The 23,577-nt window shown below is 42.2% G+C and overlaps 1 protein-coding gene across 1 annotated transcript in view; it reads right to left on the bottom strand.

Moving 5' to 3' along the window:
* The window catches only part of WDR11 (WD repeat domain 11), a 2,002,440-nt gene that overhangs the window by 1,681,296 nt on the left and 297,567 nt on the right, over positions 1-23,577 (bottom strand). Inside the window, exon 4 of the mRNA XM_044056072.1 lies at positions 11,915-12,088. Within this exon, the coding sequence (XP_043912007.1) occupies positions 11,915-12,088 (174 nt within the window). The remainder of the gene's footprint in view (positions 1-11,914; positions 12,089-23,577) is intronic.

Raw genomic sequence — 23,577 nt, forward strand, 5'->3', positions numbered from 1 at the left:
CCTCGGGGGGTGACCTGGGGGAACCTTCCCCTTCCTCCAAGTCAGTGTCTTCCGTGAGTGACTCTGGGGAGTCCAAGTGCCTCCTTTCACACTTTCGTTTGTGAAGGACCTCCTTGGGGGGGGCTGCCCGAGTAGGGCTCACCAACCAGGTCCTGTTCCTCTAAGGGAACCATCTGGGACGTAGGCGCAGGCTGTCCCTGGGGCTGGATGATGGAAGACAGGCCCATCTGCGAGGGAATGGCGGGTGGATCCATAGCACGAGCTGAAGGCCTCGAATCCCTCGAAAGGGCCCTCTCCACGACGTTGAAGGCCAAAGGTGACCCGCTCTCCCTAGGATCCGAGAGCAGCCCCTTCAGATCAGACGTGTGGATCGGCGCAGGAGAGATTGGACCCGAAAGAGAAGTGTGCTCCGACCGCATCGGAGCCGAAGACACACTCACCCCTTCGGATCTGAAAAAGGACCCGATAAACTCAAGGGTACAGCCGGCGAAGTAGCCATTGCGCCGACTCCCCGGCTCTGATGCTACCCGGATCCGACACCTCCGAAACCCAATAATGGATCGGAGAAGGAGCAATGGGGGCAAAGAAAGGGGCTGAGCTCCCCCCCAGAACGGGGGCAGGCAAGAGTACTCCCATCTGCATTTGCGCTTGGAGGAACCGACACATCATCCGGTCCATGTCAATGTCTGAAAGGCTCCTAGTAGATCTAGAAGAAGCCACCAAGGCTGGCCGGGAAGGTCGCCTCAACAACCTTGAGGGTGACCGGATCTCCTCCTCCGGCTCCGGAGAGAAACGTGGAGAACGGAACTGAGAGGGGGAAGACCCGGAGACCTTCAAGGAAGAACTGAGCTGTTTAGCCGGCGGAGCCGAGGGAGCAGAATCAGCCCGCCGCTTGTAGCTCCTATGCCTTTCCCTGTCACGTTCCTTGTCTCTTCTCTTTTTTCTGGAGTCCCTCTCACCCTGGGACACAGAGGGAGTTTGAGTCCCGGCCAGGGGAGTAGGAACAGATGGTTGAACAGCCGCAGCCAAGGCTGGCGCCACTGAGGGAGAGGAGGAAGAAGCAGAATCCGCGGGCAAAAGGCCGGCAAGGATTAACTTGGTCCTCCTGTCCTTCAAAGCCTGGGAGTTAAAGGCAGCACATATCTTGCAGCTTGAAGATAAGTGAGCCACCCCCAGGCAAATAATGCACTGAGTGTGGCCATCAGCTGGGGGACAGCTAATGGCCACACTCAGAGCATTTAGTAAATATGGTCTTAGGGCCTTCGACCATGACAACACATGCACACACCTTCACACATACAAAAACGGGTAAGGGAAAGACTACACTAACAGACTACTATAACAATCTAGACTAATATACTAAGGGTGGTAAATATACACACATACACTAAATTTTTAAAGAAAATTTAGAGCAAAAAACCCTATAAAACACTCATGAAACCGCCAGGAACTCATCTCTCGTGTTTCAAGAAGCCACGGCAAACATGATCTGAGGAATGGAGGGAGGTAGCAGGGTGTTATGGGTAAGGGAGGAGCTTGGAGCTCGGATCTCTAGCTTGGAAAGCTGCCGGATCGGATCCGATACCCACAGGTTGCTGATCAAATAAAGTTAACTACTTCAGTTAAATGGTTTCCCCCTACTTGACCTATAAATAAAAGTACTTTCTATTAAATGTGAACAATCATGCGGCTTATACCCTCTATCTAGAAACTCATTCTCTAAGTTATTTAGAGTCATCTTACAAACTTCATCTGAGGTAGTAAGCCTAGACATCCTTAAGCCCTGTGCTTGAAGAATATTTTTACAAATATATGCAGAATGCATACTCTGCCAATGTAACACATTGTTTTTTCTACATGGTTTTCTGTATAACTGTGTTGGAACCTGCCCCTCATCTTTAGAAATGAGCACATCCAAAAACTCTATGCGCTCACATGACTATTTCCCAGTAAACTTCAAAAAATCTGTGGTGGTATTAATATACTCTAGGAAATTACTTAACTCATCTTCAGATGCATTACAAGCAAGGAATAAATCATATACAAACCCTTTGTAGTATGTAATCTATTAAGAGTATCTATTACCATTCAAAACATGATGCTCTTCCCAAAACGCCATAACTAAATTGGCATAGGATTTAGCACATCAGGTCCCCATGGCTACTCCTTTCTTCTGTAATATAGATTGCCCATCACAGAGAAAACATTGTTGGTTAGTATTATCATTCAGAACTCCTCCTTCCCTTAATAATAACCTAACAAAATCTATCCCTCCTTCATTCGGAATTTCAGTAAATAAAGACGGGACATCTAAAGTAACCAATATGGCAGCTGGATTGAAATTATCTGAAAAAAAAGAGAGAATGTGTGCAAAAAATGTTCTGCATCTCTAATGATGGAGACCTTCCTATCCACTATAGGTCTTAGCGGTTTCTCCATATAAATAGAAACTGGCTCGGTGAGCCACCCTTTACTGGAGTCAATATGTCTCATGGGGGGGGGGGTCACTGTACCCCTTATGTATTTTTGGAAGCCCTCTAATGCTAGGTACGTAAGGAGTCTCTACTAAAAAAATCTATACAGCTGCTGTCCTATCATCCCTGTCAAGAGAAGTTAAAATAAATCAGATTGCATATCTTTAATAATTTTATTAAATTGCTCATTCTTGAGAATTACGTAAGTATCAATGTCATTCAACATTTATTTCATTCTCAAATTATAATATACTGTGCCCATCACCACAACAACCCTGCACTTCTCTGCAGGTCTAATTGTTATATTTTTATTCCTTAAATTCAGCAATACTGTGTGCTCATTTCCACTAATATTATAAAAAAAATAATTTATCTTACTCTGAGATGTGACCATCTCAATCAAATCCTTCTCACATGCCTTTCCAAAGGCTTCTAAATACGGATTCAGGGTTGAAGAAAAAGTAGTCAGCTTCTTAAAACACAATTTCCCCTCCTCCATTACCAAACATCAAACTGAGCATTACATTTCTACAGAACATTATAATGTCCAAAATAACATTAACAATATCAGTCTTAATAGATGGTATGAAAGACAAACCTCTCTGTAAAAGCTTCCTCTCATCAGAGTTCAAACTATAACTGGAAATGTCCATGACTAATTCAGCTCTATGGGATTCCAAGTCCTCTTCATTCGCCCTCGGGACACTGTTTCCTCTCCAGACTTGACCCTCCTCTTCCTTCCCTGGCTTTGTATTCATGGCCGAAATGAATTCTGATTGATCGGCAGCAGAAAAACTGGAATACATTGTCTTCTGTATGGTTGGTGTTTCTTTCACTTTCCTTCTTACGTCTGGACCTACAGATTCTGGGACAGCCATTATGGGACGTTCCAACGAAGCAGTGTGACTCAATACCCAAGCTGGAAATGTATCTGACTGGTCAGCAACCACAGATGGAACAAATCGCGGTTTTCTTATTGGTTCCTTGGACAGGGCCAAAACCTGTCCTTTTTAGAAATCTCCCAAGTCTCTTTCCAATTTCTTATTTTTTTTGTGCTACCAATTTCTGTTCAAAAGCTGCCATATTAGTGCTCACTTCTTCTAAAAGAGTCAGTAAATTTATTTAAATTCACGACATTGTCTAGCTGCTCCTGCATATTCATGATGGAGTCAGAGAGCTCTCTTTCAACAGTCATATGATATAATGTTCGACCAGCATTTTAATATAACTACAGCTGGTCTGTCTCTAAATTTAGCTTTTGCCATTTTGATAAAAGTTCAGGGAAAGTAGCTCCAAAGGTGGGCATCTAAAGTATCCATAAGCCCCTAGGAACCACTTTGAAGCATAAACATGCTTCTAAGTACTAATGCTGCCACTGTGCCCATTTTAACTTCATTATCTTATTTTCAATGTCCCGCATTAACAATAACGCATTTTCTGAAACCTGGTTCTCACCACTACTATCCGTTCATGCATTGATTTTGTAGCCCAACAATGGATTATCCTCTGCAAATAACAGTCTTTTAAACAAATCTTGCCTAGTGGATATCCCTCATGCACAGGGTTATACTCCAACTCTAAGTCAGCTCCTTCTGCCATTCTCCACGAGCCCAAAGCAACAGTGAGTACATCAAAAAACCAAACAAAGAGTTGGTGAATAAAGCACGTCTTAATAATCAATATAGTAGGTATATTCAAAAAGAGATGACAAACACGACCAAGGGAGCAACCAACAAGACCACTTTATTAAAATAAAAAAATATATAAAACATATAAAAAGTGATTGCCTTTCGCATCTCTCAGAAGCTTCTTCAGACTTTTACTAACACAGCACCTTCTATCATGCCTTTATACATTTGAATTCACCAATCAAAAGCTCTACATAATTAGATATGCATGACTGGTGAATTCAAATGTATAAAAGGCATGATAGAAGGTGTAGTGTTAGTAAAAGTCTGAAGAAGCATCTAAGAGATGTGAAAGTGCTCACTTTTTACATATTTTTTTATTTTAATAAAGTGTTTTGTTGGTTGCTCCCTTGGTCGTGTTTGTCACCTCTTTTTGAGTATACCTACTACACTGATTATTAAGAGGTGCTTTATTCACAGACTCTTAGTTTTTTTTTCGATAAAGATAGAGTTAAACAAGTTCATGAGCCCACAGCATGCTGGCGCGTAGACTGTAAACCGTTAAAACAAGTTCATGAGCCAACCTCATGATTGGGAAGTAGACTATAAACTGTTAGAAAAAAAAAACAAGTTCATGAGCCTACAGCATTATGGGATGAAGAAGTATGCATTGTTAAAACAAATTCATGTGCCCACAGCACACTGTAACATAGGTATGATTGCGTGGAAGTACCCTCAGTGGTTCCAAAAAGAGTGGTCAATTATGGACACACTACCTATCCGCCCAATTATCCTGATCGCAATGCTGGAGCTGTAACTTTCGAGCTCATGCTGGGACAAAAGCAAGGGGATGCTATTGGAATAGGCTGATTGAAACCTCTCCTCTGTCGCTGCATGCCGACAGACTTCCTACCCTTCCCTCCCTGTATGATGCATGGATTACTACTATTATTTTCTGTCCTCTGAACTGCCAGGATCCAAGATTTGTAAGGTAATCCTAAAATTTTCTTTATTTATAAAACAAGAAAAATGGGAGTAAAGATAAGCAAGCAAGATCAAATCCTTGAAAAGGAACACCTGCATATTTTATGCATTTCAACTATGGGAAGGAAAGTTGTAAGTACTTGCATGACTGGTTTCAGCTTACTAAGAATTGTTCTGATGGGATAATTTCCATTTAATGGAACTTATGATAAGACTAAATTGATGACACAAAGGTATTTTGGAAGAAAAGAAAAGCAAAGTAAGTGGGGAACAAATGACAGCATTTTATTCTTGGTACAGTGAAACACTTAAAAGGGAAAAAAGAGTCAGCATTAAGAGGGTGGCAGGATGCTAATAAGAAATTGTTGCAACAGATAAAAGAGGTTAAAAAGCCAGTACAAACCAGTAAAAAGGGATTCCTTTATCCTGTCTTAGCAGGTTTGGAACAAAATGAGGATGGCCAAAAAGCAGAAACTTCTGAAGAGGATGATAATCCTCCAGCAGCTACTGCACCCCATCCTCACATGCACAGGTATGGGTACCTCCTGTACACGACTCTGTTTTTTCTCAGACTCCTACCTTTCAGACCATTATCTACTGGACACCCAGTCCACGTGATACTGTTACATCTCAGACTAGTTCCCCTGTTCAATCTTCTTGAACAGGCATCTGCAGTCGGGGGGGGGTCTTCTTCCTATCCTTCTCAGATAGCTTCTACTTCGCCAACAAAGGCATTAGTATTTGATACTCCTGTATCTAGTCATACACGCTCACATGACGGTACAACAGGAAATTGGAACCTCTGGAGGGGATCTTTTGGCACCTCACATGGAAATTCTGGGTGCTAATAATGGAGAATTTGTTTGCTATTCTTGAACCCCTGCTGATTTGCATACTATGTCTAAAAGTTTTCCAAATATTAGGGAAAATCAATTAAAATTTAGAGAAGAATTAAAAACTATAACAATGTTACAATCCTACTTTGACAGATTTAAATCAGCTGCTTAGGGTAGTTACTTCAGATGAAATAAGGAAGCGGTTACTGGAGAAGGTTGAGATAACAGATTTTACTCTCACAGGGAATGCATTAACAGATAAATGGACAGCACTGTTAAACAAAATTAAAGACATGGATCAAGTTAGGACTGACTGATCTAAAATACAGGCATGTAAACAAAAAGGGGAAGCCCCTGCAGATTATTGGAGTCACCTTAAAACAGTATTTGCTAGACATTCAGGAATATCAGACCCAGAAGAGCAAGCTAAGCCAGCTATTGCAGCAGCCTTTGTGCGGGGTCTGCAAGCCGCTGTACACAATCAAATAAAGCAAGTGCTCATAGACTGGCAGGGAAAGGACTTAGAGTCTTTATTAAGTGCTGCAAATTACTGTACACAGTATCAGGAAAAATGGAGAAAGGACACTGATGATATGCTGTTAACTTTACAAATCACGCAGCTGGAAAACCCTAGGGGTCAAGGCAGAAGCAGGGGAAGAGGTAGAGGAATTGCTAGAGGATTTAGTAAAAGTGCTGGCCAAGGGGAACAAGGTGCAGCTGGTTGGCAACAACGAACTGGCAGTGCCCCTCCGGCTTCATCTAACACATCTTGCTTCAATTGTTGAGAAGCAGGACACTGGAGAGGGGAATGCCCACACAGGCAAATGCAGAGAGTCCAAGATACTTGGACTGACTGGCAACCAAATTATAATAACGCAGTTTTTTCCCCACCACTTCCTCACAAAGGAAGGAGTCAGGAAGCCCCATACTAACTTTGTCAAGGAAATAACACAGAAGTATATCTTAATCCTCTACTTCCAATAAATCAAAATGGACCCTACGTTAAGATGGAAATAGTTTTAAAGAAAATCCCATTTCTGGTGGACACTGGAGCCACTAGGTCAGTGTTAAAAATTACTTCAGAAAGTCAAATACCAGTATCAAAGCATAAAGTAAAGGCAGTCAGAATGACAAAAGCTACTGTTGCTTATCCCATTTCAGAACCTATCCCCATTTCTTTAGGTCCAATTGAAGAATGGCATTCTTTCCTTATGAGTACTACTGCACTGGTAAATCTACTAGGAAGAGATTTGTTATGCAAGCTGGGATGTACCATTTATTGTACCCCAGAAGGGGTGTACCTGGAAGTTCTGAGAGAAGCAGACGGGGAAGTATTGGCAGTTTTAGCAGAGGCTGAGGAACAGCCTATTGAAAGCATACAGGCAGATGAAAAGTTACTACACCAGGTACCTGCCAACTTGGGGGCTAAACGTGCAAATTAAGTAGGTATACTGAAATCAGCAGAACCAGTAAAAATAAAATTAAACCCATCAAAACCTCTCCCTACAGTTCCACAATATCCACTAAAGCCAGAAGTAGAGCAGGGAATCAAACCTGTAATTCAGTCTCTGATACATCAAGAAATAATACCAGCTAAAAGCCCTTGTAACAGTCCTATTATCCCAGTTAAAAAGCTAGGAAAGGATACTTCTAGATTTGTACAAGATTTAAGGGCTGTAAATAATGCAGCATTGCCTACTTTTCCTGTTGTTCCAAATCCAGCAACAATACTGAGTTGCATACCACCTGCAGCTAGGTACTTTTCCGTAACAGATTTATGTTCAGCATTCTTTTCTATACCTATTCACCCTGAGAGTCAGTTTCTGTTTGCTTTTACCTATCAGGAACAGCAATATACCTGGACACAGTTGCCATAATGATATACTGAATCTCCTAGATTATTTTCTCAAATTCTGAAAAATAAATTGGAGAATGTGACATTTCTGGGCAGGTCTGTGTTGGTACAATACGTAGATGATTTACTAATAGCATCAAATTCCTTTCAGCAATGTCAGCAGGACACCCTGCATCTTTCAACTATCATTGCAGAAAAGGGACACAAGGTGTCTAGGGATCAAATACAATTGTGGTCACCTCAGGTACGTTATCTTGGTCATTTAATATCTCAGGGTAGCAGGCAGGTGTTACCATCTCGTACTGATGCAATATCTTAAGGCCCCTCATCCAACTACTCAGTGACAGCTTAGATCTTTCCTAGTTATGACAGAATACTGCAGACAGTGGATCCCTAACTACGCAGAAATTGTCAAACCTTTGACAAATCTCTTAAAGCAGGATGCACCACAGCCTCTCCTTTGGAATAGTCAAGAGGAAAATTTATTTCAGAATTTGAAACAAACTTTAGCTATTGCCAGACTATGATAAAACGTTTACTTTATTCTGTCATGAAAGAAATGGATTTGCTCAAGGAGTACTGTACAGAAACATGGGAACAGCTATCGTCCATTAGCTTATTACAGCATGGCACTTGATTCTGTTGCAAAAGGTTTTCCACCCTGTTTAAGGGCAGTTGCCGCTGCTACCACTCTAGTTAATCTTGCACAATCGGTGCTCAGGCATGATCTCACAGTAGCTGTCCCTCATTCTGTATCATCTCTTTTGCTTAAAATGAAAACTCATCCACTTCCGATTACTCTTTTTACTGATCCATCTTTTTTTTTTATTCGTTCTCACGTTCTAAATCCTGCATCTCTGTTGCCTACTGCTGAGGATGGTGAAGAGCATGACTGTGTGTGTGTAACTATTTGCTTTCTCCTAGAAAGGACATAAAGGACACTCCTATACCTAATGCGGACGTGAACTTGTTTGTGGACGGCTCCTGTGGAAGAAATCAAAGGGGAAAATTAATCGCAGGAATATCTGTTTGCACCAAGGACACCATATTGTTGCAACAAAGATTACAGGGTGCTCACTCTGTTCAAATAGCTGAATTAGTGGCTCTGTAAAAAGCTTGCGAATTAGCCAAAGACCAGGTGGCCAATATTTTTACAGACAGCCATTATGCTTTTGGGGTGGTACATGATTTTGGGCAACTTTGGAAAGAGAGAGGGTTTTTGACCTGTTCAGGAAATCAAATTAAAAATTCAGGGTATATAAAATCATTGTTAGATGCACTTTTGCTACCTAAGAGGCTGTCTGTAATCAAATGTTGTGCACATCAAAAAGGTACAGAAGTTGTAACAAATGGCAATAATCTGGCAGACCAAGCTGCTAAACAAGCAGTACTAAACTGTTGTAAAAATCTGTGTATGTTAACTATAACAAACTACAACAGTAATGATGTGTTTGAAAAGCTGTCAACATTTCAAGCTGAAGCATCACAGGGAGAAGTTCAGAGGTGGCTCAAGGATGGCTGTATAAAATCCTCTGACGACATATGGCGGCATCCGGACGAACGAATGGTAGCACCTGCCTCTTTGCTACCTTACCTGGTAAGCGCATGTCATCTATCGGACCATCCAAGTAAGACAGCTTTATTTAATCAAATGTATACCCAAAGTTGGTATGCCCCTCAGGTCTCCTCTGATACTTAATTACATAAATAATTGTGCTATATGTCAAGAGCATAATGTTAGTAAAAACGCAAACATTAAGACGGCATGTTTATCACCACCCTGGGGACCTTTTGTTAATGTGCAGCTGGACTTTATCCAGATGCCTAGGACTAATAATCTACAGTTTATTTTGGTGGTGGTATGTTCTCAGCATGGGAGGAAGCTTACCCATGTCACAAAGCTGATGCAGTCACAGTTGTCAAGAAACTTATGTATGAATATATACCATGATTTGGTATACCATGTATTATCAATAGTGACCAGGGAACACATTTTAATAATTCTTTAGTAAAGGAATTGTGCAAAATTTTTAATACTAAGTTGAGTCTTCGCTGTCCCAACCATCCACAGTCATTTGGATTAGTGGAAAGGGTAAATAGGACCCTTAAAAACAAAATTTCAAAGATTTGTGCTGAAACCCACTTAAAGTGGCCCGAAGCCCTCCCCTTAGCATTAATGAGTATGAGGGCCTCACTGAATGCCCCCAGGGAGTTGAGTCTGTATGAAATATTAATAGGATGACCCATGCCCCTTCCAGCTACCCCTCCCCTGGGAAATGTCGATTTAAACTTGCCAGATGATGCCATGATTACTTATTGTCAGAACTTGATTTGTGTTTTACAGCAATATCATCAAACGGTAAGAGCAGAGCTACCCAAGCCTGCTGACCAGGCCTGTCACCAACTACAACCAGGTGACTGGGTTTATGTAAACATTTTCCAGAGGCAGAACAGCCTCAGCCCAAGATGGAAGAGTCCTTTTCAGGTACTATTAACAACCCTGACTGCTATTCGCTGTGCAGGACTACCAACATGGACCCATTCATCTCATTGCAAGAAGACCTGCCGTACAGGTATCCCAGACGAATCATTGCAGCCAATAGAGAGAGATCAAGGTGCGACAGATAAATCATCTGGCCAGTGAGGAAGTCAATTTCATTAGCAGTCCATAATGAATCCAGTGATAACAGGTACCCTTGATTTGTTTTTGCTGCTCTTTCCTTCTGTAAACTGGTCAAAACAAAACAGTTTTTTGGTGGTTCTTCTGCAATATGCCAGAAATTTGAACATAAACTGTTGGATATGTCTGCATATACCTCATCATTCTAAAGCAGGGATTCCTATGATTCCCATCCCTGCATCACAGATGTTATTTGAAAAGGACCTTTGTGACATCAGTCTAACCTGGCGTAATGTAACCGATTCTTCAAAGGCTGTGTTTCTTCAACTTGTAACCACACATCATGGGGACAAATGTTATGCCAGAAGTGGGACTGTAACAATAGGAATCAGCAAATGTAAAACCAGGCATGAAAGTGTGTTAGACTCTTTGCACTTAAAAAAACTATGACTGGGGGCATGGCATGGGCATAAGTGACCATTACATCTGTGGTGATCGTGTCTAACCCTGGTTGCCTACAAACTGGTCTGGATGTTGCTTTGTAGCCTACATTACTCCTGCTATTCAGCATTTCGAAAATCCACCAGACCAAGACTGAGAAATAAGCGAGCAATCCAATGGGCAAAGCAAGTATTTTGGGTCTTTAATCCTGGGTATGGAGTGCAAAGGACAATGCTTGAAATCACCATGCTTGCTCAAATTCTACAGGAGGTAGCCAATGAAACTTTGCATCACATCAAGATGGCAAATCAAGAAATGACTGAAATGCGAACTGTGGTGTTACAGAATCGACTGCCACTTGATATAATGCTTTATATATATTAGCAACGCTTTTTTTTTTTTTTTTTTTGAAGAAAGAAATCCTATTAAAAAACAGACATTAGATTTACAGGAGAGGAGGGAGGGAAGAAAAAGAATGATGTTCTTTCTACTTATTGATAAAAATTCAGAAGAAAGAACAGGAGGGATACCAAAAAGAGTAATAAGAGTAGTAGGGTAAAGAAAATAGAAGTCAAAGGTATTCCAAAACATGAACAATAGAAAAGAATTAGAAACTTAGCCTGGAGCTCAGTGAATGACCACATCTTTCATGAAGCAGCAAACAAGATCTGAGCTAATGGAGAGGTGCATTCTGGGAAGGGAAGGGTGCCCGAGAACTTGGTTGAAGGCCATGACCTTTTCTATAAGGCCGAGATGGATCCAAGGGATTGGATCCGACACCATAAGCGAGAATAAAGTCGAGACTGACAGCATCACATCACACTTTTTTTGAGGAAAAAGGTAAATAAATGTTAAACATAAACACAAACACTACTTTATGAAAGTACTTTATACCTGCACGACTACAGCATACTAAACTATAGCACACACTTCAGTCTACCAGTAGTTTAATACATTTTTCCATTTTTAGCCAGATATTTTAATGGTTCGTAGGTTCATAGGATACAACAGTTGCACAACTATAGGTTCACAGGATGCAAAATCTAGTAGAACTATATATCAAAATGTTAACTCACACACTAGGTTAGAAGGATCAAAGGGATCAAATGAGAAGGACAGAATATTTTCAGCATAACTTTTCTTCCAGAGTTTGGTGCCAGTATCTGCATTCCACAAAACAATGTAGTTTGGTGGGTGAACTGCAAGTAACAAATCTCGTGAGGCATCTTGGTTCCACAGCCAAGCCATATCTGTTAAAAAAGATGATGCACAAAATTTAAGAAAGTGAATGAAGAAAAATGAATTACAGAATGTTGCATTCTATGTCCCTTTACACAAGTACACCAACTCTCAGACTAAATGGTAACTAACATTTCAATAACATAATATAATTTTTACCTGCATGTCCTATTCTTTATAGTTATTACTTTTTCTAAGAAGGTGACATATGTATGTTTGTTTTACATCTAGTAACCCTCTGCATTCTATCTTATTTAAACAGAGCTTTGTGTCCAGCACAATATATTCCTTTACAATGACAAAGCAGAATCCAGTCCATAACAGAAGGACTATAGCGCTGCTAGCCTGGTTATGCAGTCAGTATGACCATTTTTCATATGTATTTCTTCACATCTACCAAGGACAGGCAAAAGTGTCCACAGACACATTCTGAAAGGTTTGATAATTTAAATGAACAGACTGAGAGATTTAAGCACTGAATGACAGTAAACAAGACCTTTTCTGAAATAAGTGACAACATCAAAGGAAACAAGTTCTAGTGTAAGCTTGTGGTCTTCACCTGCAACACTAGAATAAAACCATCCATCTCCATGGTGTACAGGGGACAAATCCCTGCTTATGACTTATGTGACCCTAGTTTGATTAGTGGTTTAGGTACAAGAGGAACTGGCAACAGAAGGGAGAAGGTGTGATGAGGAAATGCCTCCTTACATCTCTTTGGATGGAGGGCTAACAGTCCATTCTCATAGTGCAAATTCATTATTAGAATGGCTAGTGGACACCAAAGAGCACACAAATGCAGTTGTTAAAGGGAGGAGCAGGGCTTCTGAGGGTTACATCACTCACAAAACTGTACGCAACCTCTTACACTGGCCCATTGAATACCCTACCTCACTGACATGTGAAAGTACAGTTTTGTACCTACCATAAATGTAGATGTTCGAGTGCTAATACAGCTGCAGTCATAACAGATGGGTTCTCCTGCCGTCAGGCGGGTCCTCGGTCGGCCGAATTCCAAAGTCTAGGTCCGGCGTCGGTTGTCGTCGCTTCTTCCCTGACGTCAGTGCGACAGGGGTATAAAAGAAACAGCCGACGCCATTTTCTTCAGTTTTTCTTGCCCCAGATGTCAGGTGCCCCCAGAAGGAAGGCAAAACATACATTTATGTAATAAAGCAAATGCAATATAATCAAAAAACAGTAGTTGCAAGCAAATACACCATAAAAGAATATCCCAATGAGGTTGTATGAGGAGGTGTTAGCCATAAGGCCTGTCCCAAGAGGGGAAGGAGGGAGGGAAACCTGGACTGCAGCTGTATTAGCACTCGAACATCTACATTTATGGTAGGTACAAAACTGTACTATGTTCATCGTACATACAGCTGTTGTCATAACAGATGGGTAGAATCCCAAAGCTAATAAAGGGGTGGTAGGCACTAAGTGGAGCTAGGTGGAGCCAGGATGCCCTGCAAGACTGCAGTGGCAAAGCCCGCTCTAGTTTTGGAGTATAATGGTAGGTGATAGTGCTTGGAGAAAGTATGTACAGAACTCCAAGTGGCTGCTTCCAAAATATCTTTGGTAGGAACCCCCCTGAGGAAAGCTGCAGAGGTAGCTGTGACCCTTGTGGAGTGAGATCTGATGCCTGTAGGTACAGTTTTACCATGAAAAGAGCAACAAAAGCGTATGCAGTGGGCTATCCATTTTGAGATTGTCTGTTTGGAAATAGGCTTCCCTTGAGCACCTGTAGCATAGGACACAAAGAGTTGCTCTGATTTTCTGAAAGGCTTTGTTCTGTCCAAATAATAACGGAGCTGTCTGTGAATGTCCAAGGAATGTAGTAACCTCTCCCCTTTGTTTTGTGGATTAGGGTAAAAGGTAGGTAAGTGGATAGTCTGATTCAAGGCTACCCTGGATACTACCTTTGGCATAAATGAAGGATTGGTTCGTAAGGAAATTCTGTCCTGATGGAAAATGATGAAAGGCTGCACAGCCATGAGGGCTTGTAGTTCCGAAACCATGCGTGCTGAGGTGATAGCTAGAAGGAAGGCTGTTTTCCATGACAAATATTGCAGATCTGTTGAAGCAGCGGGCTCAAAAGGAGGCAGGGTTAGTTTTTCTAGAATTAAATTGAGGTCCCAAGCAGGTACTGGTTGCTTCCTTGGGGGTTTTATATTCTTAGCCCCTCTGAGGAACTGCCTTAAGAGAGGGTGAGAGAATAAAGGGGGATCAGTGTTGTACTCTGCAGAAATGGCTGAGGCATGGATTTTGATGGAGGAGAATGAAAGTCCACTGCCTAGCAGTTCGGCTAGGTACTGTAGTAGTTGAGGTAAATTCAGTATTCCAGGATTCTGACCCTTTTTCTGATTCCAGACACAAAACCGTTTCCATTTTGCGGAGTAGGCTTTTCTAGTGGAAGGCCTTCTGGCCTCCAAAATGACATCCTGCACCTCCTTGGAGAGTAGGGTCTGCTGTGAATTTAAGGAATCCTCCATGCGGCTAGATTGAGTGTTTTCAGCTGACTGTGAGGAGTTTTGAAGTTGTGCTGAGTCAGTAGGAGAGGCATTAGAGGCAGGATCCATGGTGGGGAATGCGTCAGGCTCCTCAGGAGTGGGTACCAGTGTTGTCTTGGCCAGTCTGGAGCAATGAGAATCATCTTTGGTCTGTCTGCTCTGGCTTTTAATAGAACTTTGGCCAATAGTGGAAGAGGTGGAAAGGCATAAACTGTCATTGTTGTCCAACTGAAAGAGAGTGCATCCACTTTCCAGGTCTGTGGATGAAAGGTCCTTGAGCAGGATTTTGTCAATTGGTAATTTCTGTGGGTGGCAAAGAGATCTATGCCTGGCCTTCCCCATGCTTGAATGATCATTGTGAAAACTTGAGGATGCAACTTCCATTCGTGTGGATCCGTCATATTTCTGCTCAGGTTGTCTGCCAGTGCGTTTTCCTTCCCTGGCAAGAATTGTGCTTGAAGTTGGATTTGCAATTCCAGAGCCGTGTTCCAAAGGGACATGGCTAGTCTGCACAGGGGATATGAATGAGTTCTTCTCTGTTTGTTCATGTACCACATCACTGTGGTGTTGTCTGTTCTTATCAATAGTTGTCCTGGATGCAGTAGGTCTTTGAAAGCCATAATAGTATTTATTACTGCTAGCATTTCCTTTTGATTGATGTGTAGGTGCTTTTCTTTTTGTGACCATTTGCCCTGAATGCACCGATCTGTCATGTGCGCCCCCCAGGCGTAGTCCGAGGCATCTGTTGTGATGACTTGATTTGCTTGAGGCTTGCAGAATGGGAGACCTATGTTTCTTTGGCATGCTTGAGCCCACCACAGAAATTCCTTTTGAAGACATGGAATCAGTGGTATGATTGTTTCCAAACTGTGGCTGTGTTGAGACCATAAGTTTTTTAGGTACCATTGAAGTTTCCTCATATGCAGCTTTGCACATGGGATTAGCAGGATGCAAGATGCCATGAATCCCAGAGCCTGCAGGATTTTCCTTGCAGTCAGCCTGGTGAAGGTTACCAGTTTTCTGAAGTATTGAGTTAATTTCCCTTGTTTCTCTGGCGTGAGGTAAGCCTTGGGTGTTAGATTCCAAGCTGGCACCCAGGAAAATTATTGTTTGAGAGGGTATTAGTCTTGACTTCTTTTTGTTGACTGTGTATCCCAGAGATTTCAACAACATTATTACAAACGCCAGGTGTTTCAGAAGAGTGTGTTTGCTGTCCGCTTGGATCAGGCAGTCGTCCAGATATGGGTATATTTGTATCCCTTGAAGTCTGCAGAAGGCAATTACTGATGTCGGGCATTTCGTGAATACTCTGGGCGCAGTAGATAAGCCAAAGGGCAATGCAGAGAACTGATAATGGGATGAACCTGCAAGAAATCTGAGGTATCTTCTGCAATCTTGTCTGACTGGGACATGCAGGTATGCCTCCCTGAGGTCCAATGTTACCAGCCAAGACTCCTTGCCCAGCATGGGAAGAAGCTGCTGTAATGTGAGCATCTTGAACTTTGGTACGAGTAAGTATGTGTTTAGGATGGATAGGTCCGAAATAGGTCTCCAATCTTTGCCTTTCCTTGGTACCAGGAATAGTCTGGAATAAAAACCTTGACCCTGTTCTTGTGCAGGTACCTCTTGAATAGCTTTCACGTCCATGAGATCTGAAATTTGTTTTTGTGCCTCTGCCCTTTGATTGTGTGGCAGGTTTGGCATGCCTCTCATTTGTGGAAGGGTGTGAAAGTGGAATCTGTAGCCTTTGTCTATAATGTCCAGGATCCATTTGTCTTTTGTGACAATATGCCAATTTTTCGAAAATAATGCCAGTTTTCCGCCTAAAGGTGCTGCCATTTGAGCCTTGCTTGGCATGCAAAGGGGGAAGTCATTGGGTCTGCCTTCTGAATGGCTGTGAAGTATCCTCACCACCTCTTGGTGTAGGTGTTTGCCATTGTTTGCCTCTAAATGATCCTTGAGATTGCCTTCTACCTCTCAGGCGCCTGTATCTACCTCTTTGAGGTCTGTCCGTGACTGGAAAGGACCAATTTTTTGAAGGCCAATTTCTACTGAAACATGGCGGTTGTACCTGTAGGAAATCTTTCACTGTTTGCATTGATTTTACCTTTTCCTCCATTTTCTTTAATACCTCCTCAACTTTAACACCAAACAATACATCTTTTTGAAGAGGTGCATCTAGTAATTTAGCTTTGACATGATCTGGTAAGGTTTGCTCTTTGAGCCAAGCATGTCTACGTATGACTGATCCTGTAACAGCAACTCTACAAGAGGCCTCTAAAACATCAAAACCACATTGCAAGGTATGTTTACCCACTTGCTCTGCACTATGCAACAAATCCTGCAACTCCTTCAAGTCTGGTTGTTCAGGTTGTGACATTTTGCTTTTCAACTGAGATAACAAAAACTGTTGCTACTTTTTAACATATGGAACTGACAGTTTAAAGCCCTCATGGTTAATGTGGCCGAAGTGTATACCTTTCCCCCCCCCACCTTTCTAAAGCTCTGGAATCTCTCTCTGAAGGTAATGGATTGTTGGCAGTGGAGGCCTTAATTCCCTTGGGACCCTGTGAAATAGTTTCTGGGTCAGCCGCATGGCTTTTGTATAGGAATTGGTGTGAATCAGGAACCCGGTAATACCTGTCAGGCTTGACTGGAGCTGGAGGTAAAGAATCTGGGTTAAGGCTGGCCTCTGAATACACATCATCTAGTATGTCTAAGACAGGAGGTATAGCCAGAGGCCTGTGCTGAGGGAGCAAAAGAAAATCCTTGAGCCTTTTCTTGGAGTCTGAGTACTCTTGGCCTTCCCAGTGGAAGTGTTCCCTCAAGGTATGCAAGGTTTCCCCAAAAGAGTAATCCTCAGAGGGAATGGACTCCTCTGCATCAGAATCTTCGAAAGGGGAGTAAGAATGTTCCTGGTCCTCAGAATGTTCTGAAGTAATGGAGGCCTGGTCCGAGGAAGGGTAGTCTTCCTCCACTCTGGGCCTTTTGTCCGAGGGGGGTTGAGAACCCCTGATAAGAGTAATCAAATCCTCAGCCATTTTGAGCATCTGCTTTTTAGGCATGGGGCCTTGAGAGGGGCCCTGTGGAGCTTGTCTTTTAGAATGCATGGCTGCTTTAGATTTAGTGTAAGCCTTAATGGAAAAAGAAGGAGAAGGCCTGAAGACACCTTGAGAGGTGGCAGGCCTGTCTGAACTCTGAGTTTCCCCGCCAAGAGTGACTTCGGTATCTGTAGTTGGAGTGAGGGCCGAAGAGCCTGCGACCTCGGGCACAGAAGACACTGCTAATGAAGTGTCATCGGTAGTCAGGGGCTGCGTAGGCGCCTCGCTGAGAACCGGAGCACATGTAGTCGGCTTTAGCGTGGTGTCGGTAGAAGTCGCGGACCTCGTATGTCGGTCCTTATCTTTACGTTGTTTACTCAAAATTGGAGTCGGAGTATCCGACGACATGTTGTAATTAAACTTTTTGCCAAAATAGTGTTGGGCGAACTCCGCCCGAAGCTTAATAGTGCGTCTGTTGAATGTAGCACAAAAACAACAGGCCGAGACGTCGTGGTCTGGGCCCTAGGCAAGGTATACAGAGGGAATGGAAATCCTTATGCGGGTATTTGCTTCCCACATGAAATGCAATTATTAACTTTGTCTGACATCGGTCTGAGGCAAGAAAAATTTCCCCAACGGGGTACTTAGCTTTCAAGAAGTCTTCGGTAAAGAAATATTCGTAATCTCAGGAGCTGGCCGATCGGCACTTGCGAACTGCTTCTGCTTCGGGCACCGCGCGACAAGAAAGACTGAAGAAAATGGCGTCAGCTGGTTCTTTTATACCCCTGTCACACTGACGTCAGGGAAGAAGCGACGACAACCGACGCCGGACCTAGACTTTGGAATTCGGCTGACCGAGGACCCGCCTGACGGCAGGAGAACCCATCTGTTATGACTGCAGCTGTATGCACGATGAACATCAGGGTAAACAAAAAGCTCTAAAGTAAAAAAACCTGATGGCATATGTGGATGATGGTGTTACTCCCAGCATGCTTAGCCTTCACCCTGACGGGAACAAATGGATAAAATACAGCACATGGGGAGAAAGCTCAAAGTTCTGATTGGGCTAAAGTAAAACAATAAGCAAGCAATAAATGCAATTACAGATGCTACTGCCCAGCTGTTACAGAAGACAGAACACAGACAGTGCAATAAGTGCAATAACAATACTTTAAAAAGCAGCAGAAGGATTAAAGCATTTCTGAGTCATTATAAAATGGGCTTCTGGCATCAAAAAATGTTACTAGTGAAAATATATTGTGTCAGCATACTTAGATCCATTTAAGGACAAAGTCATCCTTTTCTAAAATCACATTACGAAAGCTAATCAGTCTTTCTACAACCAAAACTGCATTCCACAATCCACAATAAGATAATGCTTCAAAACAAGGCTTCTGCTTTTACTCTCATTAAAACACATATTTTGTCTTCAGCCAGTAACTAAAATTAAATTACAAAATAACTAAAACAGAGTAAATAATTATTGCGACTTTGATTATCAGATTCTTCTTAGATAAAAAGCATTAGGAAACACAGCTTGCATTCACAGTTTTGATTACAAATACTTCTTTGTTGACAGTCACAGGTAGAAAAACATATATGTACACCTTCTAATTGAGTATGCTGTTCCACTTTCCTTAGCACTCCTTGACTGTGACAGTGGCCTTTGCTACAATTTGTTTACACAATGTTGAGAAAGCAAAAGTGTTAATTTAGAACTTAGCAGGACCTCAACAGTATTACAAGGTAAGCAATCCATGATTCACCTTTGCTTTTAGTGTGGGAAAGCATAAGGAGGATAAATAGTCACAATGAAAGTAGTAGTCATTCTTAATACAGGAAAACTAAACACAAATGCAGAAGAACATATATGTTGCATGATTCTACAAATGATTGTACGTTTTCATTTTCCATGATGGCTAGCTGCTAAAACTTTTCTGTTTTTGGCAAACAAAATGCAGTATTTAAAATTTTGCATTTTTTTTTTTTTTTTTTTTTTACTGTTTTCATACTGCTAACCATCTAGATGATACTACAGTGCAGTGCCTGTCTGTGTCTCATCACTAGGGTGAGATCCAGCAATGAAGTGGCTATTGTCCAGGCAACCAAAAGAGATTCTTCTGTTTTCCTGGAAAAATCCGTCGCCTAGCAGCAGACACATGTATTGCCCAGATAACAGAGGCTGTGATGCCTTTCTCTTTAAGCATATACATTCCTCTACAAGCTCCATGAGGGCTACTGCATGGACGCAGATTGGCAGATTTGTTTACATCCCTGGTCAGCATGTGGCATACTATGCAGCACTCTTCGATAGGAGCTGGCAATGCAGTGCAACAAGATCACTTTCATAATCACAGGAAGGGTAAAATCAGCAACACCTTTTCAATTCCAACTTCCTATGTTGACTCCACCTGGTCTTGAGTCATTAGTGAAGCCTACCTTGTCTGGACCACAGTAAGGGCTGAGAAATTAAAAAAAATTGAAAGCTATTCCCATCAAAGTCAGTGACTGTAATTATTTAAAAAGTAGTGTGCCACATTTTAAAAACTGTCAAAACAATGCTACTTATAGTAGAGCTGTATTATAAAGCACAAAAAAACACAATTTCTGATATTCTTCACTTTTGGAAATTCACAGATGTTAAAGAGCAGTTATACTAATGTTATATAACAGCAAACTAGGCTTCCTTATCACAGCTATTCTAAATACAATTACAAGTAGGCAGACACTGCTTCCAGATGTGAAACAGACCCTTAGTCAGCCCTATTCTCCTCTTAAGTGAACAGCTCCTGTTTGGTCATTGGTCATCAGTGTCTACCAGGGATGTGTTAACAGAAGATGTAGGAAAAACAAGTATGCAGGACAAAGGCACCTGAAACACCCAGCAATCTTCAGCTACTCCGCTCTTTAATAATAATGAAACACAAACTAAAGTACCACACTGTAATGTAAAGCGCTTTTCGTCTGGTTCAATGACCAAACTTCTTCAGACAAATACCAGCAGGTACAAGCTAACTTTTATACAAAAAATACACTTCCCTCCTTACAAGCATGGCCAAGAATTTAGCCCATGTTCCAACAAGTCAGCACCCTATGCCACTGTCTAACAGAGACATGGGTGGAATCTCAAGGGTGTAGTTTCTGATCCCCATCCAGTTATCCAGGTTGTGATTAAAAAGGTTTAATGAGCTACTCTGCTTTACATGGAGAGGGAGTCTATTCCACAAAAGGGGTGAGTCTCTGGGACACAAATCTGTCCCGTCAACAAGTCCTATTGATTTCACAGACCAGGTTGAGGTCTCGTGTGCAGGTTACTCAAGTGGAGCATGACTTGCGAATATGCTGCACTCCCGTCAGGGCGGAGTCTTAGACTGCTTTGTATGCCAGACAGAGGTCACCTCTGAGGAGTCTGTAGGTGACTGAGTAGAGGGATAGGGCTTTTAGCCTATCTGTGTAGGGTAGATGTTTGAGGTCCTGGATTCTCTGGGTGAGGAATCTCTGTGGTCTCTTCAGCTGCTGCATGTGCATTGTGAGGTACATGCTGAAAGGGGCACTCTATCCAATAATTGGTCTTATAAGGGAAGAATACAGGGATGTTATGACCACCTTGTCCCTGGATGAGATACCCTTACTAATAAGGTGGGCCATGTAGAAAGCCTTCTGTACAATGGAGGCAATATGGTGGTCAAAAGTCAGTTTGCTATCAACATGGGTTCCCAAGTCCCTCATGACTGATTGTGTGCTTATTATCAATGTGATAATTTGTGGGGACGGGTCTTACCAGGGATGATGACTCTGTAGGGTTGCTGCAGTGGTTACTCATGTTGGTTAATACCAAGTCCAAGATATTTTCACCTCTAGTGGGGGGTGTCAACCAACTGGTCCAAGGCATTTACATGGACAAAAATCAAGGAATCACTAGGCATTTGTGTTTTGGCATGAGTATTTCTTCCAATCTATGGTTGGATAGGTAAAGTCGCACAGGATCAGGGTAAAGGGTTGAATTTTGATAGATTTGAAGAGGTCCAGGTAGGTGGAGTAGCAGCTAGCTATGATTTGAATAGGGGTCTTGTCAATTGTTAACTGCACCCGGAGTATTTCCTGTGCATCATACTGTTTGACCAGCCTAGACGTGTGTACCTCTTATATATATTGCAACTCCACCTCCTTGTGGAATTATTTGACTACATTACAAGCTGCACACAACCTTAGGTTTGTAATGGTAAGCACCACTGCTGATTTAATTTTTTTTTGTGAGTTAATCATGAAATTATCTACGGCATTGACTATTTAATCAGATAAAGCTCATGAAAACTCCAGCACACTGTCCAAATAGTTAACTTCCCACAAAGAAAAAAAAACCAAAACAACTATGCATGAACATTCATCCCAAAGTGCGCTACTATCCTGGACTACTTAGCTGGTGACTAAACTGCAGGAATGTAGACTGCTTGCTTGAGCCCTTTTGAGAGCAGCTACCAACACTAAAATATCTAGCTTGGGAGTCTCTAATCAGAAATTCCAATCTCTGGAAGTGCACAAGACCACTTTTTTTTCACTACTGGGGCTACCATACCTTGGTTTTCCTGAAAAGCCTTCCTAGCAAACCTGTGCATAACTATAATTGAGAGGACCATCCAGAAAGGCATTTGGGTGGTCAAAAAGACCATCTGCTGCATCCACTGCAGGGAGAACATGAGATCGGGTACTTAAACACTTGACGCATCATCTCTGGGATTTCCTACAACATGGTATCATCAAGGGGCAGGAAGTGAATGGGAATCACTGCCCTTATCATCATCCCAATCAGACGAAGGGGGGATTCGATGGGGAAGAGTCACCATACTTCCTCTTGTACACTGCCTTCCTGTGCACTTAAGGTGGATGTCACTTGGATGGAAGAGAAGATGACCTTTTTATTGGAAGCTGAAACCACTTGTGGAAGACCTGCTAAAAGGAAAGGTTGTGGGGCATAATGCTTAGCATCAGAAAAATCATGAGATGAAGATGAGGCTGACACTGACATAGGATTTATAGGATTTATTATGGGGGGGGGGTCACCACAGCAAAGAAGTTTGCTGACTTGGATAAGACTCTGGTGTCAAAAACTGACACTGACTCCAAAGTGACTCTAGTGAGAGTCTTTACATCTAAAAAAAGAAGTTATGTACTCACCATAACGTTCCATCTGAGTAGTTGTACTTCATTTGTCTTCAACCTGTGGGAATACGGATCTGTGTAAGATCTGAGATGGCAAAGATTACAAGCATCAGCTCTGAGCTCCAGACTCCTCCCCTTACCCATAATTCACTTCCCTTGCCTTCCATCTCTAGATCGAGTTTGCCGAACTTACACTTATAGCCTGACCTAATAAACTTGTGACCTATACTTACAGCCCGCAGGCGGAACATGTGCCAAAGGTCTGGAGGAAGGAGGGAGGGATGGTTGAAGACAAATGAAGTACAACTACTCAGGTGGAACATTATGGTGAGTACAGAACTTATTTATCTGAAGTAGTTTACTTCATTTGATCTTCAACCTGTGGGACAGAGTTCCCAGCTACTAAACTCCTGAGTGGCCCTCATGGAAGGATATTCCTGAGCACCGCAGAGCCAAAGGATGCTCTCCTTCTAGATGTCAAATCCAATTTATAATGGGAGATAAACGTATGAGATGAGGAACAAGTAGCTGCTGAGCAAATGTCAGCTAAAGATACACTAGACCAGAAAGCTGCAGATGTAGCCATGGACCTGGTGGAATGAGCTTTAACCTGACCTGGAGGAGACAGGCCTTTGTCCTTGCAGACCTGCAGGATGCATGAAGAAATCCATCTAGCTATCGTGACCTTGGAAATAGGTTTGCCCAAAAAGGGTCTATAGAACGAGACAAACTGATCAGATTTACGGAAATTTTTTGTCCTGTGTAAATAAAATCATAGCTGTCTGTGCACAT

Source organism: Protopterus annectens, chromosome 14.part0 (assembly GCF_019279795.1).
Source record: "Protopterus annectens isolate FY-2018-M chromosome 14.part0, PAN1.0, whole genome shotgun sequence".
In the NCBI taxonomy this organism is placed as follows: Eukaryota; Metazoa; Chordata; order Ceratodontiformes; family Protopteridae; genus Protopterus; species Protopterus annectens.